This window comes from Notothenia rossii (genome assembly GCF_949606895.1).
Source record: "Notothenia rossii genome assembly, chromosome: 10".
Lineage (NCBI taxonomy): Eukaryota > Metazoa > Chordata > Actinopteri > Perciformes > Nototheniidae > Notothenia > Notothenia rossii.
Window position 1 is genome coordinate 36,452,670 of NC_136908.1, and position 25,717 is coordinate 36,478,386.

A 25,717-nucleotide genomic window follows, 5' to 3' on the forward strand; every position below is an offset into this window, starting at 1 on the left:
TTGAGAGTAATATGCCAAATTAAACGAGATTCTTCAAGTTTAGTGGAACGCCATATCCTTTCAAGTTGTCTCGACTTTTGCTTTATTTTGCGGGTTTCGGCATTATGCCATGGAGCTAATCTATGTTGTTTTATGTTCTTCTTTTTCAAAGGAGCAACAGAGTCTAATTTTATTCGCAGCGCATCTGTAGCACTATCAACAACATGATCAATTTGGCGTGGTGTACATTTTGTATAAGTTTCCTCCCTTACATGCAGACATGCTATCGAGTTAAGTATTGGTGGAATCTCTTCCTTAAATTTGGCTATAGCACTAACAGATAGGTTTCTGCTGCAGGAGCTTTTGACTTATGCTTTGTAGTCTAGTAACAGTACTTCAAAAGTTACTAAGAAATGGTCGGATAAAGCAGGATTATGCGGTTCGACTAATAGTTGCTCAATTTCAATACCATAAGTCAGAACAAGGTCAAGAGTGTGATTATAGCAGTGGGTTGGTTTATGTACACTCTGACAGAAACCAATAGAATCTAATATAGAGTTAAATGCAACAGTAAGGCTATTTTTATCATCGTCAACATGAATATTAAAGTCACCTACGATAATTACTTTATCTGTTTTAAGTACCAAAGTTGATAAAAACTCAGAGAATTCTGATAAGAATTCTGAATAAGGACCTGGTGCACGGTACACTGTAACAAATAAGATTGGCTGCAAAGTTTTCCAGGTCGGATGCGTAAGACTAAAAACGAGGCTTTCAAAGGAGGTATAATTTTATTTTATTTAGTATTGATAAGTAAACTTGAGTCAAAGATTGCTGCAACTCCACCTCCTCGGCCCGTGCCTCGGGCAATATGAGTATTGATATGGCTGGGTGGAGTGGCCTCATTTATGCTGACATATTCTTCATGTCTCAACCAAGTTTCAGTGAGACAGCATATATCAATATTATAATCTGATATTAAATCATTTACCAGTATTGCTTTAGATGCTAGAGATCTTATGTTTAAGAGATCACATTTAATCTTCCTGTTTTGTTGCACTGTAGTAATTGTTACATTTACTTTTATTAGGTTATTATGTATGACACCTCTATTAGGTTTCACCTTAAATTGTCCTTGGGCAGACACACACACCGTTAGTATTGGGTATTTTATTGGGTTCGGGATTCCTATGGATGACTGCCTAGGAGAGAGCGCAGAGAAGCGTGTAAGACTGTGACTCTGCCTCCTGGTCTCACACTTAAAACACACTTAAAGCCATACAAAATAAAGACAGAATGCAGCAGCTCGTCTGGTCTTCAACCTTCCAAAACATTCCCACACCACGCCGCTCCTCCGCTCCCTTCACTGGCTTCCAGTAACTGCCAGAATCCACTTCAAGACAATGGTAATTGCGTACCATGCTGTGAATGGATCTGGCCCTTCCTACATCCAGGACATGGTTAAACCGTACACCCCAGCACGTGCACTCCGCTCTGCATCGGCCAAACAGCTCGTTGCACCCGCACTGCGAGGGGGACCCAAGTTCCCATCAGCAAAAACACGTGGGTTTGCTATCCTGGCTCCAAAATGGTGGAATGAGCTCCCCATTGAAATCAGGACAGCAGAAAGCTTACACATCTTCCGGCGCAGACTGAAAACTCATCTCTTTAGACTCCACTTCGAGCGATAGAATTATTAACAAATAATTACTAACAAAGAATTACTAACAAAGAACTACTAACAAAGTACTAATAACAAAGCACTTATATACTAACAAAGGACTGGTGTATCTAAAGTCAGTTGAGTAGCACTTTAAATGTTTTGGCTCTATGAAACCTGATGTACTTATATGATTCTGTTTTCTTCAAGTTTGTATCTTCCTGGTCGAATGCACTTATTGTAAGTCGCTTTGGATAAAAGCGTCAGCTAAATGCAATGTAATGTAATGTAACATTATAAAACACTATAGGGGAGAGCGGGGTAATGTGAGACATTTTTTACATTTGCTCTCCTGTAGGCGAGCTAAAATGATATATCAGTCAAATTTACACATTTCCCATTAATTCAGGATGTTTCCTAGCACTGGAAATGATCAGAATGTATTCAGGACAAAGGGCAGTGAAAATATGATTGTTTTTTAAAAAGTGGTCTTGTGTCTCACTTTACCCCAGCTAAGGGGTGAACTGAGACAGACTAGAGAAATCAAGGGGGTAAAGTGAACCACTTACCTTTTCCACTTTTAAACTACCAAAACAACACATGTTGTAACAGTTAGAATCCTGACAGATAGATTGACAACTACACATTCCAAAACTAATGTCGGATGCGCAACATAATCATGGGGATTGGTCAATTTAGCACATTTTTTAAACAAAGTAACTCCAAACAAAGTCAAATACAACATAATATATTTCAAAGTGCTTTAATAAACATTCAATTAACCATTTAACCAGTTAGATTAGAACACGATATGATATGAACATCAGCCGCATATTTAAACAAGGCCTACTCTACATTCCAGCCCTGAAGGTTACAGGGAAAGGTGAAGAGTTGCTCTCTCCGTGTTGTTCCTCCAGGCCTATTAGGTTGAGGCAGCTTCTTCACCACATCACCTTTAGGAACATGTGCCACATCCTTTTCTTTCATAGCAAACGTGGGTCTCTCCCACTCTCTGTTGTTTCCCTGGATTTTTCTGAGGAATTGGGTTAGTATTTCGTCCCCCTCAACCTTCTCAACCATGCCAACATAACGGATACTTCGGTGTTTTGTGGCAAAGTTGACGAGGACGAAGTCACCCACGGACAGATCTTTGTTTCCGGGGTCACTCCTCTCATCTTCAGAGCTCTCAAAATCATCCTCAAATGGGACCGGGTCATCACTCTCCTCCGAGCTGCTATCTATGATTTTCTTCTTGGGTGCCTTCTTTTTCGGTTTTCCCTTTTCTTTGCTATTTTGCTTTTTCCCTGCCAGTTTCTTTTGTCTCTCTTCATAAGCCTGTTCTATGATTTGCTTCTCTGGAGTATCTGTTAAGATGGCTGTCTTCACACGCTTTCGTTTTGTTTGTCCTCTGGGGGGACATTTTGGAAGTGGTATGATTTCCTGAGGAGACACATATCCAGGTCGTGAGACAGCTGGCGAGGCACATCCATGTGGACCATGCAAAGTGGATGGAATAGCATCAGCGAGTGGAATAGCATCTGCAGCAGGTGGTTCATCTGCAGGGGGTGGATCATCTGCAGGCCGTGGACCATCCGGATCATCTGAAGTGGATGGACCAGTGGATGCAGGCCGCAGCTCAGGGTTTGGCCGGTCTGACACCATGGATGGTGCAAACGCCTCCTCAGGGAAAATATCTCTGTTATATGGGAAGATCCCAGTGGACTTGATGCCAGAGGTGATATTGCGTGGTGTCACTGCTGACAAGAAGGCCTCGTTCACAAATCCTGCAATCTGATAGATGGAGACTGTTTTGCCAGGGTTAGATCTCATCCACCCATCAAGAGCTCGGCTGTATAGGGTCTTAAACGGGCCATACACCGTCACGTCGAGAGGCTGCAAGCGATGGGATGTGTGGGGTGGGAGGGTGAGCAGAACAATACCATTACTCTTTGCTTTCTCCACTGCCTTGAGTGAGATGTGAGCTCTCAGATTATCCAGGATTAGCAGCATGGGATGGTCAGGAGTGCACTTAGTGTGCTTTATCAAGTGATCGAGGAACTCAGGCCAGGTGTCTTCGTTCATCCATCCTGTTCTGGTGGAGGCATCTTTGGCTCCTGGAGGTGCTCCTATCATGAAGTCATCCTTAAACCTAACTCTGGGGAAGACAAACATGGGAGGTATGGCATTCCCAGCAGCATTCACTGCACACACCACAGTCACCAGTTCTCCTCTCTCAGCTGATGTGATAGAACCAACTTGCTTTTTCCCTTTCTCTGTCACAACCTGAATCAAGTAGAAAGTTTAGAATCAATGGCATGTGCAATCAGTAGGCTACTATTGGTCTAAAGGTACATTTTATTTTGTTGCAGTCCATTCATTTTTTTCTAGTTCACAGGCTCACAACATTACTAATAGCATTAGTTTCAGCCTTCTGCCAATAGCTAGCTGGTCATTATCACAAGCCAATCAGTATCAGTCTGCTGCTCTCTAGTAGCTTACCTGCCGTGGCTTTTGTACTGTAAAGACGCCTGTTTCATCCACATTGTAAATCATGTGTGGAGGAAATGTGTGTCTGTTAAAGAAGAGAGGCAAGGGAAGAACCTTATCAGAATCAAAACCAAATCTTACAGGTAAAGCCTCCATAAAACATTTGCAACTAAAGAATTAATTCTGTCACCTGTCCATCACTACAGCCAGATTTGTAAAGAACTCCCCCACTGTAGTCTTATTGAAGGCTGTAGCCCTTCCCAGGGATGTTGCCTCCGGAGTTCGGACAGAGAGATGGCGACGGGCTAGAAAGCTGCCAAACCACTCTACTCCTAAAGAGTGGACAATTCGTTATTATAAGATAAGCTTTGTGGCAAGATCAGTTGGCCTAAGTTGACCTACAGAATCATGTGATCTCTTGCGCACCCTAGCCTACCTGCACATTGTTTCTCCATCCGATTGGCAGGGACAGGGATATGGTTTTTGTCTGCATATTCAAATGCCAGTTCACGGCACTTAACTGGAGCAAGGCCATGGAACTGGTCAGCCAGTTGTTTTAAATGTTGGGCAAGCTCCTCCTCCATCTCATCTGTCAGTATTCTTTTTGCCTCAGCTACTGCACCCCAGGCTACTGATTTAACTCTCCCTTTCTCTATTTTCTTAATGAATCTTTGGAGGGTTGTCTTGTCGATATTTCTTTCCTTTCCTGCTTGTCTTAAGGACTTCTTTCCTTGCATGACCTCTGCAGCTGCACTCTCCATCTCTGTGAGGGGTGTTTGGCCCCAAGCTGTCTTCCTGGTGTATCGTCTTGGCATGATGACTTTTCTACAATGTTTATGACATTAAAATTAAAACATATGTATTGTAATATTACACTAAAATATATATAAGACTAAACTTAACTTGTGCTTCATGTCGGGGTAAAGTGAGTCAGCGTCTCACTTTACCCCACAGCATCTGTCTCACTTTACCCCACAGCCAACATTTTAGAAAAAACAACATCTCTAGGCAATTCAGGCTAATCTTTAACTAGCATCAATCACATGGTTTTATATGTTGGAAGTTCATCAACATGTATGATATAAGTTTTTCAACCTGAATCAATTTGCTTTGATACTACAGTTGATTACGTTCGCAGTAAGAAAATTTACTTTTACATGCAACAAACACATTTTTGTGAAAAAAAACCACAGAACCAGCACCAACTTCTCCTTCATGACAAGTGGGGGGTGGGAGGGGCTTGAAAACATTATGGTCACATGACCGCAAATGTGTTTCTTTGCCTAGTTACAGCGGGTGTCTCACATTACCCGGTGTCCCACATTACCCCGCTCTCCCCTATATGAGAACGATATGAAACTATGCACTTGTTTCGCCCGAGTTCATAGTAATGTGAAAATGTGTTTATATTTTGTACTTCCGTTTATTTAAAGCACTTTGACTTGCTGATGTGTATGAAAATAAATTGCCTTGCCTTTATATTTAACTGTCTCTTATTACTCAAACAAATGCAATACAATGGTTGTTTTCTTGTCACTGCATTTTGTCATTCGTTGATTATGAACTATTCATGTGAATACATTGTAAATAGAGTTCATACAATAACATAATTCTTTATTAGTAACATGTGCATAATGCAAGGTGAATACCAACACATTCTCACTCCCAACTCGTACTTCTAATGTTGTATTATTTTCTAAACCACACAGTGTTATTTACTCAACAATAAGACACAATTATCCTTGTGTTTATTTATTTGTTTGATTGTATAATGTCGGAAATTTGGAGTCCGTCAGGACCGAGGGTCGGAGCAGCTCATAGAAGTTGCTTTAGAGAATTTTACACCCGGAAGTAAGTATTCTCTCCGCTCCGTGATTAGTCCTCAAGCTGTGATTGGATGTTGGAATGCGCCGAGGGTTACGCCCGTTACGGCGAGTGTCAAACAGCACTTTGAAATGGGATGGAACCAAGGCAGACTATCCAAAACTGGACTCGGACGGGTCCACCCCCCACTCCCCCACCCCGTCCCCAGAACTACACATGCTGGCTATTGTGTGTTTTGCAACATGTTCTATGGCACGTCTTTACTGGGAATTCTAGTTTTATAAGATGTTTTCGTATTTCCCATAATTAAAAGTCGCCAGTATTAAACTGTGTACATCCCTGGAGGTTTAGGGGATAGGAAACACTCAAATTTAAAACATATAATTAATACATGGGTGAAAATTGCTTGTGTCCATAATGGGCATCATTGATATATACCCACATGACAACTAAGGTCAGAAGAGCTTTATTTAACAGCTGGTCTTATGTCTTTGACCCCTCCTGTTGTTAATTGATAAGCCTGAAACTTGCACTTGTCAAGGTTCAGAGGCACATTTAGCAAATATGGCAGTAGCCATCGATCATCTTAAGATAAGATATACTTTATTGATCCCAAGTTGGACATTTTTTCGTTACAGCAGCATGTGTAACAATTGTAAATATGTGGTGGTGTTTATTTGTAAATAATTGAGTATAATCACACAAATTCTGTGTTTTATATTTAATAATTCTCTGTTCCTCATTTATTGAATGTTCAATGTTTAACAAGGTCAGATATGAAAAAGGTCGGAGATTAAAAACTTGGGTCGCAGGTTCCTACTATAATAGCTTTGTCTGCCACAAAAAAGTAAAAAAAGTAATCACTTTCATTCAACTAGGCCAGTAGGTAAGGGCTTTCCACTGGATAATAACTTCAGCGATGTATATGTTTTAGCTGAATACACGTTTAACCCTAACTGATGCAGTTAGTCACTTCTTTAATGTTTGTTCTTTCTGATGTAAAGTCAAGGTTGTAACTGTTTGCAATGAAGTTGTGGGGCGCTGAACTGTTCCTTTGATTCTTTTGATAGATGATAGTAGTATAGCAGATAGCTTTTTTCTTATTCAAAAGAGGCCTTTAGACCATTAGTTTGTCTGTCTCCTATTAATATCTAAGCCTGACAAAGTATTGATATATTGCTTTCCTGCAATGTTAACTACTGTAGGCTATGTTTAAGCACTTATTTTAACTGATATTATACATATGTATTATACTGTCAGGTATTGAACATTCAATAAATAAAGAACACATAATTATTAAATATAAAACACAGAATTTGTGTGATTATACTAAATGATTTACAAATAAACACCACTGCATATTTACAACTGTTACACATGCAGCTTTAACGAAAACATTTCCAACTTGGGATCAATAAAGTATATCTTATCTTATGATGATCGATGGCTACTGCCATATTTGCTAAATGTGCCTCTGATTGGAACAAACCAACACATTCTCACTTATTAGTTTGTCTGTCTGTCTCTCCTATTAATATAAGGTGACCAGATTTTCAAAATTAAAACCGGGGACATTTTGAGTTTTGCGGTCAAATTCTCATCAACATATCCAATTTTCTTCACTGTTAAAGAAAAAAGGGGGACAATTCTGGTTCAATGTAATTCGAACATTTTAACTGTTGGATACAAACAGAAGGATGATAGCTCATATATGAGACTTCAAAAGTATTTGATTTTGAAACTCTACATCAGATGTTCCTGATTCTCTCTGATTGACTAGATGGGGTGTCCTGCTATCACCCTGGAGTGAAATAAGTATTTGATTGACTTTGAATGACTCTTTGATTATGGACAGTTTCCATTAAATAATCATCAAAATATAGATGGACAATAGATCTAATTTGAGATTTTAATCAGCATACATTTTAAATTGTGCTTCAGAAAGTAATATTATTTTAGGAATGTTGTGAGATGGTGTCAACATCAATTGAAATTAGTCACCCAGTGGAAATGTTAGATATTTCTTCATAACTGTATCCTTAGGCCTACATTTTACATTCACTCAATTATAATGTGGTAGTTATACGTAGTATGTTTTAAATTATTATTGATCACATTATATAGTACATATTTCTTAATTTAAGCTCCAGTATGTGAATATGTTTGGTGTGTTTTTTTCAGGTATATGTGTTATTGACCGAGTAAACGCTTTTATTTTGAAGGCAGTTTTTACAGGCCTCTACGGTAATGCATAGGATATTCGCGCACCGCAATACAACGTGCGGGCTGGCTTGACTGTGTTTTCCGAAGTGGGGGCTAGCTTGACCACAGTCTGTTTACCCAGTGTTTCCTGATATGAAACGTTTTATTTCACGTTGCAATGTGTTTTTAACGTATATTAAAAACCGGGGACATTTCCGGGGACAGTTTCAACCGGGGACAGGGCAATACAAACGGGGACTGTCCCCGGAAAACGGGGACGTCTGGTCACCCTATATTAATATCTAATAATAAAAATATTAAAATTCAATAACGTGCTTCAACCACTAGACTTGCTTTCTATCAGCTGTGCACCGTTATGGTGTAAATATCGCCTATCTACCAATTGGATCAAATATAAAAGTCAGCCGAATTAGTGTTGATACTGAAAGGAGACGTATTGTGTGAAAAGAAATCTAAGATGTTGTTTAATTGCTGACATATTTATGATTCACGTCACGTTTTCAGTTTTGGGGGCAGTTCTTCCTGTTTGTCCAGAAGCCTTCTCATCAGGGCTCTATAAATACAGAACTACGGCAGATGTGTAATATTTAATGCAGCCGAACCGTGTATTATATTGCCGTTATGTCATGACCTCCAAAGAGAAAAGCAAGCAAACTCGGAATAAAGTATTCTTTTATTTTTAAAAAACTTTTCCGGATTTCACAGGAAACAGGGAGTCCGGCTAACTAAAATGTCCGTGCGGAAACAGCCGGACATAGATCCGATTACACACATTCCCTCAAAACTCACCTTTTAACTCTTGCCTTCAACTCCTAATCAACTAACCCCTTGCCTTTATTCCACCTAGCTTAGCACTTTCTACTTTTGTTTTTATTTTGTTTCACTTGCTTATAAGCGCTTTGAGCACCAGGAAAAGCGCTTTATAAATGTAATCTATTATTAAATTAAAATAGACTACAAACAGTGTATTCTCAAAGGATTGAAGCATTGGCTACTTATTTTTTGATGTTTTGTGCATTAAGCATTCTGTTATTAATGTTTTCAATAATGTACTATCATCTCAAGGACCCCTTGTGGGCTGCTTCTGTGTATTTCAATCAGGAGAGACTTCATTTTGTTTAAAGAACATTTATTGACACTTGCCATACGATAAATGTTAAGTCTTTGGCGATTAGACCCCGATCCTGAAATGGTATATCTAAAGGGGGAAATTCAGCCGTGAGCATACTGTATAGGGAACCCCCCGGGGTCTAGACACTGGTGATGATGCTGAAGATCTGGATTTGATGAGGAGATGGGATGAAGAGGAGGTGTGATGAGATCTTTGGATTAGCTCTCCTGGCACTGGATGTGATGAAAGGTGGATGGGGAGGAGGCGGGCGGCAGCATGAACACCTGAAATAACAGCTGACTGCCATTTTAAAGTTTGGCTGTAGCACGGTGATTGGCTGCTGGAGAATGAGGTGAAATGTAATATGTTAAAGAGAACGACTGTGATGAGCTGATTATATGCAGCTGCGGAGTGAATGTATATATATATATATATACCCAGTCTTCCTGAAAGAACTTGCGCTGAGCTTCATTTTACATCAATATGCAATTCACCTGTGAAATTAATTGCCAGTGGCCATAAAACAATGCATACAGGGGTCCTTCAAGTCAAAAACAATGTAAGTCTGTTGCAGTTGTTAAACTGTTGCACTTTAATTACATACAAACACCAAATCATTTTTATTTGAATTGCATTGGGATTTGCATGGGGTGGGAATCAGGCTGCTTGCCAGGATGGAGGCCAGGAAATACCACTGAGAAAAAAATTAAATAAAGGGAGGGTGAAGAAGAATTAGTGAGCAGTAATTCAATCAGGAGAGACGTGATGTATGGAATACATGTTTATTATCGGGTCACATTATATAAATGAAACATAATGATGACAGTTTATAACAAGTGAATGAAATGGTGTTTGGCGATTAGGCCCAGGTTTTGTAGGATGTCATTCGGGAAGGGAAGAACCGTTTCCGATGAACCCCCCCGGGTCTAGACACTGGTGGTGGTGATAAGTGGTTAGGTCCGGTTGGAAGGGAGAAGGTTGAGCTTGGCCCTGAGTTGGAAGCAGGAGGCGAAGGGTTGGAGGAGGGTTGCGCGTTGACACCTGGAAGACAGCTGATGGAAAAGGGGAGAGCATATATAGAGGGATTAACAGGTGCGATGATTAGGCTTGTGAATGGAGGGAAGTGATAGGTTAGCTGAGGAGTGGGGAGTGGCGCTCCCTATCCTTTAGTGAAGGGAGCGAGTATTGCCATGACGCGCAATACGAAGTGATAGGTCTTCCTGCCTGAACTTGCGCTGAGCTTCATTTCAATCAGGAGAGACGTGATGTATGGAATACATGTTTATTATCGGGTCACATTATATAAATGAAACATAATGATGACAGTTTATAACAAGTGAATGAAATGGTGTTTGGCGATTAGGCCCAGGTTTTGTAGGATGTCATTCGGGAAGGGAAGAACCGTTTCCGATGAACCTCCAAAAGAAGTGAAGGTATGAAGTACTGAACGTGATGAAATCTTACCTTGTGGGATGCAGTGGAAATCTATGGATGAAAAGAGAGGTTAATACATGTGGGGATTTAGGCATCCTCCCTGGACGTACAGGGCTTCCTGGACGTACAGGGCATCCCGGACATACGGGGCGTCCCGGACATACGGGGCTTCCCGGACATACGGGGCATCCCGGACGTACGGGGCATCCTGGACATACAGGGCTTCCCGGACATACGGGGCTTCCCGGACATACGGGGCATCCCGGACATACGGGGCTTCCCGGACATACGGGGCTTCCCGGACATACGGGGCATCCCGGACGTACGGGGCATCCCGGACGTACGGGGCATCCTGGACATACAGGGCTTCCCGGACGTACGGGGCATCCCGGACGAACGGGGCATCCTGGACGTACAGGGCATCCCGGACGTACGGGGCAACCTGACTTCGCAGGGACACATTTTATACAGACCCGAAGGTTACAACCTGGACGTACAGGGTTAGACATGCAAGGATAAACATGAGCCGCGGGGCGAATATACGTGCTGACATGCTAAGAACCACCACCAGTTATATGCATACGTACCAATTTGAAGGTTGGAGAGACCTTTGGATAGCCAGCACGGCACTGGCGTTCGGACGAATGTAGGATGAGAAGCGGTTGTTGTAGGGAAGAGGAACAATTACCTTGATTGCGGCAGGTTTGCTGCACCTATCCTGAACGAGCCCTGAAATGCTCTTAAGACACCACCACCAGTTATATGCATGTTTACCAGAGGTAAACTGGAGAGATCTTGGATAGCCGGCACGAGCCGATGCCCGGCGAAGAGGGAGATGTAGACAATGTAATGCGGCTGTTAGCTTGAGTACAATGATGCATGAATATCATACCCTGCTTAACATAAGCCATGTGAGCATGAAACCAAATATATGAGTGCAATATGAGCAGCATGAAATAATATTTGCTTAGGTAAATGCTGAGACATGACCCATGATATAGGCAGGGCTCAACGCTAACTTTTAAAAGTGGTTGCCAGGCTGGCAACCAGGCATCCGCTTTTGGTTGCCAACTGAAAATACGGTTGCCCTTTTTGATACCTTATATTTTGAATAATTAAGATGCTATACAGTTATACATCCACTTAATAATGAACATGTGACACGAGAATGTTCAAATGCTTTACAATAAGTAATTAACGCACTTATTTGAACCTAAGTGGTAGTAAACTTGTCCACCCTCAATTGCTGGTATACAAAATACCAGTAGTGCTGCTGTTGTCCTGTCTTCATAGATCCCTCACAAATAAATTGAGCAAGTCACCAGTTTCTTGATCATCCGTTGTCTCCCTTTCAAATGTGGGTTTTCTTGACCTTTGTGCTGACCCCCACCATATACCCATTGGCCCTTCAGCATGAAGTCTTGGATTGGCCAGACTAATACATTTATAATGTTAAATAAATGAAACCATTCATAGTTAAACATTTGATATTAATTATTGATGCTGTAAATTACCTTTAATATGTCTAACTATATTTAAAATGTGTTACCTTTTTATAGAGTGATTATAATTTAATGCAACCATTTCCTATGGTAAAGTTTCGTTTTGCACTTTTATTTTGTAGTAATAAGATCGGGACTCTTATTTTGAAGGAACTTTTACCGGAAGTGAATATAAAACATTCCTCTTTGTTTTTCGTTCGGGTTTTACCTTACGCTCCATCAGTTGAATCACTTTGAACATTCATTGGAGAAGTTGAGGTGTTGGCTGAACTTTTATCACAGTCAAGCAACTTATTTTTGCTTCGCCATTTTGTTGTAAAACAAACACACGGCGCACCGCGCACGCGAGTAAACGTGCATCGCTTCTGGCTCTGTAATCACGCCAATGCACGTGCAATTTAAGTATCAGGTTCCGACTGGTCACAACAATTAAATATCACTCTTAAAAACGATATGAACATTTATCTATTTTGGGGCGCACGTTTGCTGTCCTTATTTCTTATGTTAAAAACTGGTTGCCACTGATGGCAACCAAAGTCCAAGAAGTGGTTGACATTCCAAATGGTTGCCAATGGCAACCGTTACTATCGAGCCCTGGTATAGGACTAGCTTAATTAGCAGTTTAATTACGCCACGGTGAGACGTAGATGCTGATGTGCTGGTTGGGTGATTAGACTGTCTTCTATCATCTTACATGAACATCTCTTTCTCCCTGAAAGAAACCCCCAAAAACCACGGATGGGCAGCATCCGTGGCTGTGTGAAGCTTGAAACTGCGGTACTTACTGAGCATTGTGACGGGTAGTAGTTACCCGAACTGCATAACTCCATGCTGTAACGCGTTACACCCGACACTGCCTGGAACTCACCTTAACCCTAAACTAAAGCAACGATATTCTCTCTTTTTTCCTCTCTCCTTTTTCTTCTTCTTTTTCTCTCTCTTCTTCTTCGTTCTTCTCTTCTTTTGCTTTTCTCTTTCTTCTTCTTTTCTCCTTCTTTCCTTTCTCTCTTTTCTTTCTTCTCTTTTCTTACCTGTTTTAGCGGTGAGGCGCAGGGAAAGGAGGCGAGCCTGCTGTGCGCTGAACCTGCTAGTAGTGATGTTACGTATTGCGCCGAGGCTTCGGAGCGTGTGTCGAGTAATCCCCAATCTTTTTGTGAAGCATGTATCGAGGCTTGTATCATTTTGGGCCAGTGACGTCATCGATGACAAGCGAACCTCGCTGCCTGTCGATACCACGTGACTGCTTCGGGAAGCGATTCATTTGAACCGTTGAGCCACAACGCTCATAATACCCATGGATGTATAACAAGAACCATATTGCCCCTCCTGTACCCGGGTCCGCTGGTGACACGATGGAATTAAAAGAGCTCAGACCCTCACTTATATAGAGGTCGGAAAATGTCATAAGTATAAATAGATACAAGCATAAATAAATGTAGGAATAAAACATGAATAAATAAATGAATAAATGCAGATTAGATATATCCAGTGGTTTTTTTGGGTAGATTCAGCGTGTGGGCTGTGGCTCGCTGGAAAGCAGCCGACCCACGACCGCAGGGTTTGCTTATAGAAGCTACAACTAAATGAGATAATGCAGTTAATAAATGTATTCCTGATTTGGTTTAGCCTTCTCAGGCTACAACGTGGTTAAGTTTATGAATAATATTAAGGAATATGAATCCCTCTTTGCAATGTTTACCAGCCTCCTATAGGCTTTTCAATCACAATCGTTCAACTGGAATGAAAACAATATTGTTAACATGAAAATAGGATTTTATGTCCGTTGTTTAGAGTTATTCTAAGGCTTTACTCATTGGGAACTCGGTATGAGATAGAGCGCAACTGTTGAGATTTCCAATTTGCCTGTTTTACACGCTTTGACCAACAGGGGTTTATGTTCAAATGAAGCCCATGATGAAGCCTCATGACATGAACCCTTTGCGAACCAATTGCTGGAAAGCTTCAAAGCTTCATAAGGCTTCATCTCGCCATCACTACCTGCTTGCCACCTAAGACGCACTTAGAGACCAGTACTGCTACTGAGCCGGGAGGAGAAGTAGCTTCGATGAGATGTAGCTTGAGCCCTGCCTGCCTGCAAGAGGGGTTGTGGTTGAAGCCGGAAGTGGGTGAAGCTTCGCAAGCGATGAGGGCCCGTTCCGCGTGAAGGCCGGAAGCGCCGCATTTGAGCGGCCCTGATGCCAGTGATGCCCTCTCGAGAGACTGAAGGCGTGTGTCAATTGTTTGCCTGAAGTAGCCCATTTCCATTAAGCCGGAGGAACTTCCGTGGAGCTCAGTATCCTTGTCTTTTTCTTCCGCATCCGGGTTTGCGGGGTGGCCGGCTAGAACCGCTAGCCAACTGGGGAACGCCCCCTGTAGCTTAATCCGCAAGACTGCGGAGCTGATGAATTAATACCCGGAGCTGGGACGAAGCCCTGCTGCTGCTTGCGCGTTGACACCTGGAAGACAGCTGATGGAAAAGGGGAGAGCATATATAGAGGGATTAACAGGTGCGATGATTAGGCTTGTGAATGGAGGGAAGTGATAGGTTAGCTGAGGAGTGGGGAGTGGCGCTCCCTATCCTTTAGTGAAGGGAGCGAGTATTGCCATGACGCGCAATACGAAGTGATAGGTCTTCCTGCCTGAACTTGCGCTGAGCTTCATTACACATTCAATCGATTTTCATTAGGCTACTGTAACATTTTTAAACTGTTTTATAAACGTTTGAAGACAAGTGCAGTGTTGTATGAAGTATTTGGTATTCCACTGTATGGATGCAGCGATTAAAGGTAGGGTATGTTAGTTTGAGAAACCGGCTCGAGTGCGCTCGGATTCGAAAACACACAGCAGGAAAAAATCTGCCACTTCCTTACAGAGCCCCTCGACCAACACACGAACACGCACATGACCAATGAGGGCACGAGATAAGTTTGTGCACAGATGGAAGGCTGACAGGCAGGTAGGCCATCCAGTTATTTTAGCTGGGCCGGCTCAGATGATTGGTCGTGCTTTTTACAGTACTACAGCTTCCACAGATGATATTTTTGTATGGATTTTTTGTCAAAGCACTTAAGATATTAATTGCTATCGGGATGTTAAGAGCATTCCATGGAATATAAAAAAAGTGTATCTCAAGCCGGTTTCTCAAACTTACCTACCCCACCTTTAACCAATGTCACTTTTAACAGTTCAGCTACACTGAGTGTTTTTGTTCTCACTCTCTAAACAACTACATTATGGTACGTTAAGGTTCCTTACAGCAACTGTTGCTCATTGACTAATATGGAAAACTGGTTAATCGGGTTAATAAAGGTAAATAGGCACAGCAGCTGAAAATGCCAAAATGTTGTGGAAAAATCCTATAAAACCTCGAATTATAAGAACACATTCATCCATCCTTAGTGTAATAATTGTAAAACCCTGACAAAGGTGATGTTTCCTCAGACTATTATCATAACATCAACATGTAAAATCATTGCATCCCTAGAGCCTTACAGCAGAACATTTCAAGTGAATAATAACTACTCCAACAGGCACATTGTATTCCAAGATAAGGAATCAAATAGCATTTGATAGATGCGTTTGTTACATTACAATTTGATCTGCCCAATAATAGGGTACTGATATATTACCCTTTCTTGTAGTTTACGGTTTCACCACTTGATTGTCACTGTTTTATATAGCTGTATAGCTGGTGCTACAGACAGCAGAACTTTTTGCATTTTTCTTTAAAAAATGCCACCTAAGATAATGGCGTGCCAACAATTACCACAAATGTTAACAGCACACATAGATTTAATTGTACAAAAGCAAATTAACAGTGCAGGGCTCCCACTGGTAAAGGTGCTCCGTCCCCCTCTGTGGCAGGCAGACAAAGACATTGTACATCTGTATGTTATTTGAACGTTGTACTTTCACAAGTACTTATAATATATGTATTGTTCAAATAGTTTGCATATATTTAAAAAAATAGTCATGAAAAAAGACATCTGACCGACTAGAGGGATTTACAGGATGTTTACACAAATAGCTTAATATTGTGAATTGGACAACAGCATTCCTTCAAGGTAAGATAAAGTAATTGCTATACACATTCAGAAAAGCTATCCAACAGCAAACACTGTCATCCAGGTAATCATTATCCTACCTTTCGGTTCCTTGGCCTTAGTATTTCGCGGACAGGGAACACCTCGAGTTGGTTGTGAGAGCAATCTGTAATTGTATGGAATACATTATTTGCACAAATGTGCAGAACAGGTAAAGTACGTTTTGTATAGGGCTCAACTCAGAATGCACAAACATTTCCACTGTGTGACATAAGCACATTTAGCCTGGTGTGGTGGTGGTGGGTGGGTGATGGGAGCCTGGTGTGATGGTGGGTGGGTGATGGGAGCCGGGTGTGATGGTGGGTGGGAAATGGGCGCCTGGTGTGATGGTGGGTGGGTGATGGGAGCCTGGTGTGGTGGTGGGTGGGTGATGGGAGCCTGGTGTGATGGTGGGTGGGTGATGGGAGCCTGGTGTGGTGGTGGGTGGGTGATGGGAGCCTGGTGTGGTGGTGGGTGGGTGATGGGAGCCTGGTGTGATGGTGGGTGGGTGATGGGAGCCTGGTGTGGTGGTGGGTGGGTGATGGGAGCCTGGTGTGATGGTGGGTGGGTGATGGGAGCCTGGTGTGGTGGTGGGTGGGTGATGGGAGCCTGGTGTGATGGTGGGTGGGTGATGGGAGCCTGGTGTGGTGGTGGGTGGGTGATGGGAGCCTGGTGTGGTGGTGGGTCTACTGTTTCCCCTGGTTGCTGATCACATGGCACCAAATGTAAGATATAGCTATCGGTTGGGTTGGGTGGTTCTTGGGGTGGTGTGTCAGGGGTCTCTTCTTGATCTGGGTTGAGTGTTGTCCAACCTACAAAGGGTTTGCAGTACAAATCTGTTTAAAAGCCAACATATTTATTTATTTATTATGTATAATACCAAAATGTTGCATTGGTTAGTTATCTGTTCATATATATTTATACATATTCACATCTGTTTATACAACCATTTCATTCATGCCTCCCCATTAGGGATGTTAAGATTCACCAATTCGCATCGGTGCACCGGCATAAACGTTCAAGATACGAGTGCACCGGTTGAAAGAGTGCACATCGGCTACGGTTTGGGTTGAACTCGCGATGCATCGATTGTAGCGTCTTTGCATCGGTAAAAAAACGATTCATCCATATAATATCCCCTCATCCTGTCAGCACTCAGCAGAGACGATCTTTGATCTTTGCTTCGCACTATGGAGGCCGAGTGTCTGAGTTATCAACACGCATGGAAGTCGAAGAGAAAGAGAAACACAGCGTACCGAAAAATACCAACAAATCAAACGTTTCGCAACGCTTCGGATTTTTCAAGAAAGACGGTCAACTTGAAAAATCGTTCGCAAATTGTAAACGATGCCGTGCCGCTTTAGTAGTACGAGGAATTTAGCGACGCACATAAAGAGGCGACATGGCTGCGGCTGAAAAGAGAAACCTGAAAGTTAGACATATGAGTTAAATCACTCAGTGAGGTGTTCTGTCAGAGAGAGTGGTGTTTAGTTTACAGCAGCCTGTGACTGCCAATAATAGTTTAAATGTCTTCCTTACTGTAAGCAGTTATGATAGAGCTGTTTGTGAAGGGTTATTTGTATTCTTTATTGTTCATATAGAAACCACTGCTTTCTGCTCACTGGTGAGTTAGCCTATGAGTGTTAAGCACATCAGGCTGGCAACTGTATGGGCATTGCTCTATGGTAGCTGTTATTTGCACATTGTTAATCATGAGCAATGCATCCTTACATTGTTTAACTGTGAGGTGTTATACAATTGTACTCTGGAGAGTTTTTTAAGGTCAAAAAGGTAAAAAAGAAACAGCATGAAGGGATCTGCAGTGCTAGTAGAGAGAACCAAATATGTAAAGCACTTTTTTGTTAATGTATGATTTGCTTAATATAAGGAATAAAACAAAAATCCTCTGTCGTACCATATTGAAGTATCATTATTTTTGCATCGTGTTGAATCGCATCGTATCGCCCCGAATCGCATAATGTTGAATCAAATCGTATCGAACTGTATCGCAACAGGGGTGAATCGTATCGCATCGCTTGGTGTTTCAAATGTATCGTTAATGTATCGTATCGTTGGCAACGTATCGAGATGCGCATCGCATGTGCCTCAGTGATGGAGATGCACATCCCTACTCCCCATATTAGTATTTCATTTTACTTTCTGTTTCATCTTATTCTATTTTAGATGTACAGTATATATTTGACTTATTCCTGCATGTTAGTTTTGTACGTACGTTGTTGGACTAGTTTCTTCTTGCACTATTTTATTTCTTCTTGTACTGTTTGTATGCTGCATTGTTGGAGGAGCCTGGGAGTTAAGATTGTCATTGGCAACAACTACGCTGTAGCTGTGCATATGACAATAACACCTTTGAATATTGAATGTTTGAAAACAGGAACATGGAATACACACACATACATTATAAAATATGAAATTAGGCCAATGTGCAAAACATGCAAAAAAAGGCAACCCTAATCTACCTAAACTGTAAAAAAAGTCAAATTGATTGAGTATGTTTATAAATATTTATAAATGTTTACAGCAATCAAACTGATCGCTTCAATATTTGCAAAAGTCAATGGTATCCCCCACACTGGGTTATCATTGCAGGGCTCGACATTAAGGACTGCCCGATGGCCCGGGGCCATCTAGTATTTAGCTCGGGCAATGAAGCCTCACCTGCTGGTGGCCCGATCGGGCAATCTTATTATGCCAGTATCATGCAGCTCGCGGATCCAGTAATGAGTCACCCGACAGTAAAACTAAACATATCTATAACTAGTTACGGTAGTTTGAGAGGTAATTAAAATAGCTACGTGTGATATTCTAACCTGAAGTGTGTGTTTTGTCCGCTCACCGCTGCATGTGATCACGCAGCGCTGCGTCTAGACTCGTCAGCAGCAGCTGATCTCTCTCTCCCGTCAGATTAGACTTCACTCGCGTTTATGTCCATATTGATCAGATCTAGCTAGTTCTAGCTAATGATATGACTACCTGCTTTTTAAAAGACACCTAAACAATAAGTGTCGCTATCATATGCAACTGGGTGAACACAAAGTATAGCGCAGCATTATGCATTTGTTTACATGCCCACCGGAACCCCGAGGCATTACCAACAGATCAACGCACAATCAACCCATACAGGACATCTCTTTCTCCACATTAAGTGTTAGACATTAGAATTGACTATTCTTGTCTGTCACATACTCTTCTTGTCTGTCACATAAGTGGCGCAACTGAAGCGGTATTGCGCTAAATGGAAATTATTTTGACCAAAGAGATTTAGATTTGCCGGCTAACGGGAACTCTGACGTCGCCTTTTTGTGTGCTTCGCGGATGCGCTCGGCTCCTCTCGACTGCTGCTCGGGTCTGCTCGGTCAGCTTCCGGATGAGGAAGCATTCATTCGACCAACTTACAGTAGATAACATTACAAACATTTTTAACAGGGGCCATAATAGTGTAAATAATGGTTGTTTTGGCAGTTACAACTGAATGTAATGTTTTCTACTTTTTTACTTTTGGGAAGGCATTTGCCTTCATCAGATGGAAAGTGTCTTGACCAACAACTTAAGTATTTCTTATAGCTATGCAGGGCATGCAAGCGAGCAAACAAGAGCAAACAAACAAGTGAAATGAAGAATAAAATCGAAATTGTACAATATAATATTGTGGTGGTTCATCTTATAATTCAGTCTAGAGAATGTACCAGACAGCATCTACAGTAAGACCTGGAAAAATCTAAATGTTCTAGGGGGAGGCCCCCCAAACCCTTCGTGCCATTTCGTCCGCGCAAATTTTTCAGGGCCCTCTCTATTGGGCTCAGGGCCATCTGTAAATTAGCTTAGATGGCCCACAGGGCCATCTCCCAAAATCCTTAATGTCATGCACTGTAAAATATGAAATTATGCCAATGTGCAAAACATGCAAAAAAAGGCAACCCTAATCTACCTAAACCAGGGGTCTCCAACCTTTTTTAGGATGAGAGCTACTTTCAAAAAATAAAACAAGTCGTGAGCTACTTTTACTCCTCTTTTTTTGTTTTTTGCAGTGTATATATTTAGCACATTTTAACATTATTATATGCTTACCTTTAACCTTTGTGTGCTGTTTGGGTCTGTGGGACCCGTTTTCAGTGTTTACTAAAAGAAAATGTATGCAATTTAATTATTTTAACCTGCTTTATTTGGGGGCATGCACCCCTGGGAAGATTTTTGTTTTTTAAAGTTGAAGTTAAATGCATCAATCTTTGAGCACAACATGAATTTATGGATACAGCTCTCAACACTCATATGAAAGGGAGCTGTATACTTTTCAATAATCCAAACATCTTTAGAACACACAGGGAGGCGTGTGGCGCGTGGCGCAGTGGAGTAGTGCGTTGGTGTTCGGATCAGGGGAGCACAGGTTCAAACCCCGCTGCAGTCAGCATGTGGTTGTGTCCCAGGGCCAGACACTTCACCCCAAATTGCTCCTGTGGGGATTGTCCACAGTATTGAGTATGTAAGTCGCTTTGGATAAAAACATCTAACAAGTAACATGTAAAGAATATGATCACAACCAATAACAAATCATTTAAACTTGTTTATTTTTATCTTATTTAAGTTAGCATTCTTTATTTCTTTATGCATATTTTACTAATCACATAATTTTAAACTTTTTTTATTTTGTACATCTATATTAAATAGATAAATGTGTGCTCTCTCTAGCTCTCTCTCTCCCTCTGTCTCGCTCAATCACAGAGGCTGTGTGCCCCTTTGGGCGATGACGGCTTGCGGTAAAAAAAAGAATAAACATATTTGTAAAGTGGGGGGACACAAACGGGATTTTGAAGAGTGGGGGGGACATGTCCCCCCTGTCCCCAGTGGAAATTACGCCATGCGTGTGTGTGCGTCAAGTGCAATAAATATATATGCAAGTTGCAACACACACAGAGTAAAACTCTGCCCCTCATGTGCTGTATAGGCTGGCATGACTAGGCTGTGTTCAATGGGGCTGATGTGTTGTGTCGATTCTGCCAGAAGGAAAATCACGGTTAAACTCCTTATGAAGCGGTGAGCTGCTGCTCCACATTGCTTTTCTTCCCGACTGCAACGCTGGTCCCGCAAATCAAGCAAGAACGTGATTGGTCGATATTCATTGTGGGGGTGGGGGTGGGGGGAGGAGGGGTGTTAGATAGATATAAAGTTGTAGTAAGTAGATAGAACTCGCTATGATTGAGGTTTCGTTTATGCATAGGGTAGATTCTTTTAATTACATTTCTTTTTTTGTTGTGTGTATTTTTTATATGTTGGATTTGCTTGGCGAGCTACTTATTGAGAGCTTGCGAGCTACCGGTAGCTCGCGATCGACGTGTTGGAGACCCCTGACCTAAACTGTAAAAAAAGTCAAATTGATTGAGTATGTTTATAAATATTTATAAATGTTTACAGCAATCAAACTGATCGCTTCAATATTTGCAAAAGTCAATGGTATCCCCCACACTGGGTTATCATTGGAAAATGGAAGTTTGATAAGTGAACAAAATGTATTTATTTAAGTTTTGGCCTGCAATATAATTAGGACTCATATGTGAGATTGTGCGAGAGCTGTCACTGTCTTTATTTATAGACTTTGCTATCCATATGTGTAGGTGGGAAAGATGTGCTGGGTTAGGTCACTTGAGAAGACGTGTGTGGGGGCCGGAGTGTCTTCAGTGCGCTCTTTGTGCACCACACAACGCATTGGAGACACAGTCTGGTACTTGCATCTGTTCTGCTATTGTTTACTGCTATTTCATTTTATCTTGGATTTTTTTCATCAGCTGTGGTGCGCTCCACAACTGACCACGAGTGTCAGTACTATACTGTTTCAACCATCTCCTCTGCGCTCCGATGGTGGGGAATGTGATGGCGAGACAGTGCTGATGAAATACTAAGTGGAATTTGATTTGAGATTTGAGTTGGCTTACTTCTTTTACCATTGAAAGATGCTTATGGAATTAGTTATGGCTCACAAGCATATGCAAAAATAACACTGATGGTTTGAATGTAGGATCTTTAAGAAACGTGTGATATTAACTGAAATTAAATATGTGAGAGGTTATATGTATAATGATGCTTATAACATGTATTTATACAATCTGGCTTCAATTCACCACCTCACAATATGCATTGACAATTTCCCCTGTCACCATAATCTTCTGTCAATTAAAAAAAATATATAGATTACAACTTTGCATGGGAAGTGGAATACACCTCTTTCAAGCCCTGTTTTGTGCATACATAACAGTTATAAATGAGACCCCAGCTCTTTAAAATGACTCTCTTTGTTGCTTTGAAATAAACAGGACAAATCAACACCACACATTGTATAACAGATAGTCAATATATGCATGAGTGACTCGTGCAGATGGTTATTAAATCAATGCAATCTCACCTGCAACAATCAGATTGTAGATGACCTCCACATTTTCGAGGCATGTCTTGGCGTATGTGGTCAGCTGGGCATGCGTGGGCATCAACACCTTTGTTTTAGATGCCACCCTCTTGCTAGGGGGATACGCCAACAGCAGCAGGGGCTTCAAGCCAAGGGCATGCAACTTTTCCATCTGGGAAAGTAATTGTTGAGAGGTAGAGAGATCAATTAGATAAATACACAAAACTGTTGTTTACATTTGTTGAATTTATCTGCAAGCTTGCCCTGAAGTAGCATCAAAATAAATCATCTACACTAATATCCTGGCATCATAATTAAAACAATGATTTGTTCATAATGTTTTGTTGAATACATTTGTTTTTTTTAACTTATGAGACATTTCCTAAACTTCCAACACATAATAGTTAATTCTGTTTGAAAATCATTAATCATGAATTATATTCTCATTAAAGGCAGGGTATGTAAGTTTGAGAAACCGGCTCGAGATACACTTTTTGTTATATTCCATGGAATGCTCTTAACATCCCGATAGCTATGAATATCCGAAGTGTTTTGACAAAAAATCCATAAAAAAATTCATCTGTGGAAGCCGTAATACTGTAAAGAGCACGACTAATTATTTTAGCCGGCCCGGCTGTATAACTGGACGGACTACGTGCCTCTCAGCCTTCCATCTGTGCACAAACTTATCTCGTGCCCTCATTGGTCATGTGCGCGTTCGTGTGTGTTGGAGGAGGAGCTCTGTAAGGAAGTGTCAGGTTTTTTACGGCTGTGTATTTTCAAATCCTAGCGCACTCGAGCTGGTTTCTCAAACTTACATACCCTACCTTTAATGATACAATTAATACTGTGGATGTGAAGCAATACCAGTTAATTTATAATCCTCTGACAAAGTAATAAAACTACTTTTCACACTTTTGGTGAATGAGATAATTCTGTAAACTACATACCAGAATGGCGGCGTCATCAATAACGTGGAACTTCATTCGGTTTTTTGTCATTGATGACAACCACTGCTGCTGCTGGCTTTGGAATTTTTCTATTTTCTTTTTCAGTCTCAAATATTTGGGCTGTGTATGGTTACATACTGGGCAGATTTTATTACCACAGTAAATACTTTCCCTACAGCTTGGGCAGGTCTTTTTTTGGGACCCTCCAGCCATTTTTAGGAGTGAGAGAGTGAGTGATTAAAAGAGAAAGTGAGAGAGAGTGATTGAAAAAGAGAAGGTGAGAGAGTGATTGAAAGAGAAAGTGAGAGAGTGATAGAAAGAGAGACAGTGAGAGAGAGAGTGGCTCTTAAAAGTGCCGTTGGTTTTATGTGTGTGTGTGTGTGTGTGTGTGTGTGTGTGTGTGTGTGTGTGTGTGTGTGTGTGTGTGTGTGTGTGTGTGTGTGTGTGTGTGTGTGTGTGTGTGTGTGTGTGTGTGTGTGTGTGTGTGTGTGTGTGTGTGTGTGTGTGTGTTGGTGATATAGAGTTGTAAAGAAGCTGTAAAACAGGAAAAATAAAAACATGATTAGGATTATTTAGAATAACAGTAACATTTGTGCATTACTCTATTATGCAATAATAATTTAGTATAATTTATACTGTCCATATTTTTATATTATGAGGGACATGGCATACAAACAATACAGACACAATATACAAACAATACACAAAATGAAGAGAGTGCAATAATAATTAATTTGTGCATTACTTTATTATGCAATAATAATTTAGTATAATTTATATATCTTATATCTTCTACTATATATTTTAATTGTACAATGTAACAATCCCAATGTCCCCACTGGCCAGTCAAATCCTCTGGAAAAACTCCAGGTCCACATTTTTGTTCCACTCCATCGCCGATTCCACTATTACAACTCTGTGTTGAATGCTTTCTTTACAACACATGGTCAAATACAAGCATTTAAACATATTTTTCTAGCAGGCACCTCCACTATCCAACTGTGCCGGGGACAGCTAATGTCATTTAGCTGTATAAACTATAAATGCTATCCAGTTACAAACTTTGACTGGAAAGCCGGAGGCTAGCTGAACGTGGCCGCTAGCTTGCGCGTAGCCTATTGTAAAAGCTAAACACACTACAAAACTCAACATAATATCCAGGAATGAAACGCTATAGAGACTGTGCTACAGTGGAATAAATAAAAGTAATATCATTTCGTGTTTTAAAGAAATAAACTCCCCTTGATTTTAGATACTTACTGTAGTCCGTTGTGAGATGAAATGAATGAAAGTGACGTGATCGTGGGCAACGTCACGTGGCTACGTCACTGCCGTCAAGCCCGACATAACGTTGCCGTGGTAACGACGGCATCTTCTTCTTGTTTATCGTTGTTATAAAAAAAATGATTATTATTACTATTAATGATCAAATATGAATGTAATTGTCTTTTAAGTAACGTAAACTAAAGGGAACAATCTAGTTGACACAGCTGAAGCTCTGGCCTTCCTTAAAAAATAACTAATTTAATAAAAATGCACCGTTTTTTGAGAACAAACATTGGTAAATAATGCACCATAATACATTCTGACGAAAAATAAAAATGATTATGAATACAAATAAAATAAAAGAAGCCTCCCGTGAGTTACTACAAAATATATAGTAGATTTTTAAAATGTTTTATAGAATAAAAAGCTCACTGCAGGACGTTGTAGAAATGCGTGTGTGCACCACGACAAACGAGCCTCATTCACTTTACATTGGGGTTGTTGCGTGGTGCCGACACGCAAATATAAAAGATTCCGTGACTCCACCACGCAATGCGGTGTTAAGGAGTCGTGGAGGAGTCACGCATTCTGGTGAGATCAGGTTGGCTTGAGCCCCTGCCCTTTTTCTTCCTCCAGAGAAAGTACCCTTTTTATGGGGTGATTTTTTTTTTTTTTTTTAATAAATTAATATGTATCTACTGCTGTTTGCGCACACTTTCCAAACATATATTGATTGAAAAAAATATATATATATATATATCAGGTCGGGAGATTAGACTGTGAA

General features: G+C 41.0%; 2 protein-coding genes across 6 annotated transcripts; both read right to left on the minus strand.

The window, feature by feature from the left end:
- Nucleotides 1-2,474: 2,474 nt before the first annotated feature.
- Nucleotides 2,475-5,307, minus strand: LOC307021467 (uncharacterized protein). The gene is made up of 4 exons (XM_079653603.1): nucleotides 4,563-5,307; nucleotides 4,317-4,458; nucleotides 4,139-4,211; nucleotides 2,475-3,922 (listed from the first exon to the last, which is right to left on the minus strand). The coding sequence occupies exons 1-4, from the start codon at nucleotides 4,939-4,941 to the stop codon at nucleotides 2,486-2,488; spliced, it is 2,031 nt and encodes a 676-aa protein (XP_079509729.1). The 5' UTR covers nucleotides 4,942-5,307; the 3' UTR covers nucleotides 2,475-2,485.
- A 4,745-nt stretch (nucleotides 5,308-10,052) lies between these two features.
- On the minus strand, nucleotides 10,053-24,963 carry LOC307022146 (uncharacterized protein). 5 transcript variants are annotated; one of them, XM_079654762.1, is made up of 6 exons: nucleotides 24,928-24,963; nucleotides 23,844-24,201; nucleotides 22,718-22,889; nucleotides 16,518-17,114; nucleotides 16,365-16,429; nucleotides 10,053-10,336 (listed from the first exon to the last, which is right to left on the minus strand). In XM_079654762.1, the coding sequence occupies exons 3-6, from the start codon at nucleotides 22,887-22,889 to the stop codon at nucleotides 10,238-10,240; spliced, it is 933 nt and encodes a 310-aa protein (XP_079510888.1). In that variant the 5' UTR covers nucleotides 23,844-24,201; nucleotides 24,928-24,963; the 3' UTR covers nucleotides 10,053-10,237. The 5 variants fall into 5 exon arrangements, with proteins under 5 accessions (XP_079510888.1, XP_079510885.1, XP_079510884.1 ...); XM_079654759.1 differs by having other exon boundaries at nucleotides 16,542-17,114; nucleotides 23,668-24,201; XM_079654758.1 differs by having other exon boundaries at nucleotides 23,668-24,201.
- Between the last annotated feature and the right edge of the window lie 754 nt (nucleotides 24,964-25,717).

What these genes read in the sequence shown, in the direction of transcription:
- LOC307021467 (XM_079653603.1), bottom strand. Translation starts at nt 4,941, where the DNA reads ATGCCAAGACGATACACCAGGAAGACAGCTTGGGGCCAAACACCCCTC. An exon ending in GATGGAGAAACAATGTGCAG is followed by an intron (nt 4,459 to 4,562) that starts GTAGGCTAGGGT and finishes TCCACTCTTTAG; the next exon opens with GAGTAGAGTGGTTTGGCAGC. An exon ending in CTGGCTGTAGTGATGGACAG is followed by an intron (nt 4,212 to 4,316) that starts GTGACAGAATTA and finishes CTTCTTTAACAG; the next exon opens with ACACACATTTCCTCCACACA.
- LOC307022146 (XM_079654758.1), bottom strand. Translation starts at nt 23,880, where the DNA reads ATGGCTGGAGGGTCCCAAAAAAAGACCTGCCCAAGCTGTAGGGAAAGT. An exon ending in TTGATGACGCCGCCATTCTG is followed by an intron (nt 22,890 to 23,667) that starts GTATGTAGTTTA and finishes TTACTTTCCCAG; the next exon opens with ATGGAAAAGTTGCATGCCCT. An exon ending in CTACAATCTGATTGTTGCAG is followed by an intron (nt 17,115 to 22,717) that starts GTGAGATTGCAT and finishes AACCCTTTGTAG; the next exon opens with GTTGGACAACACTCAACCCA.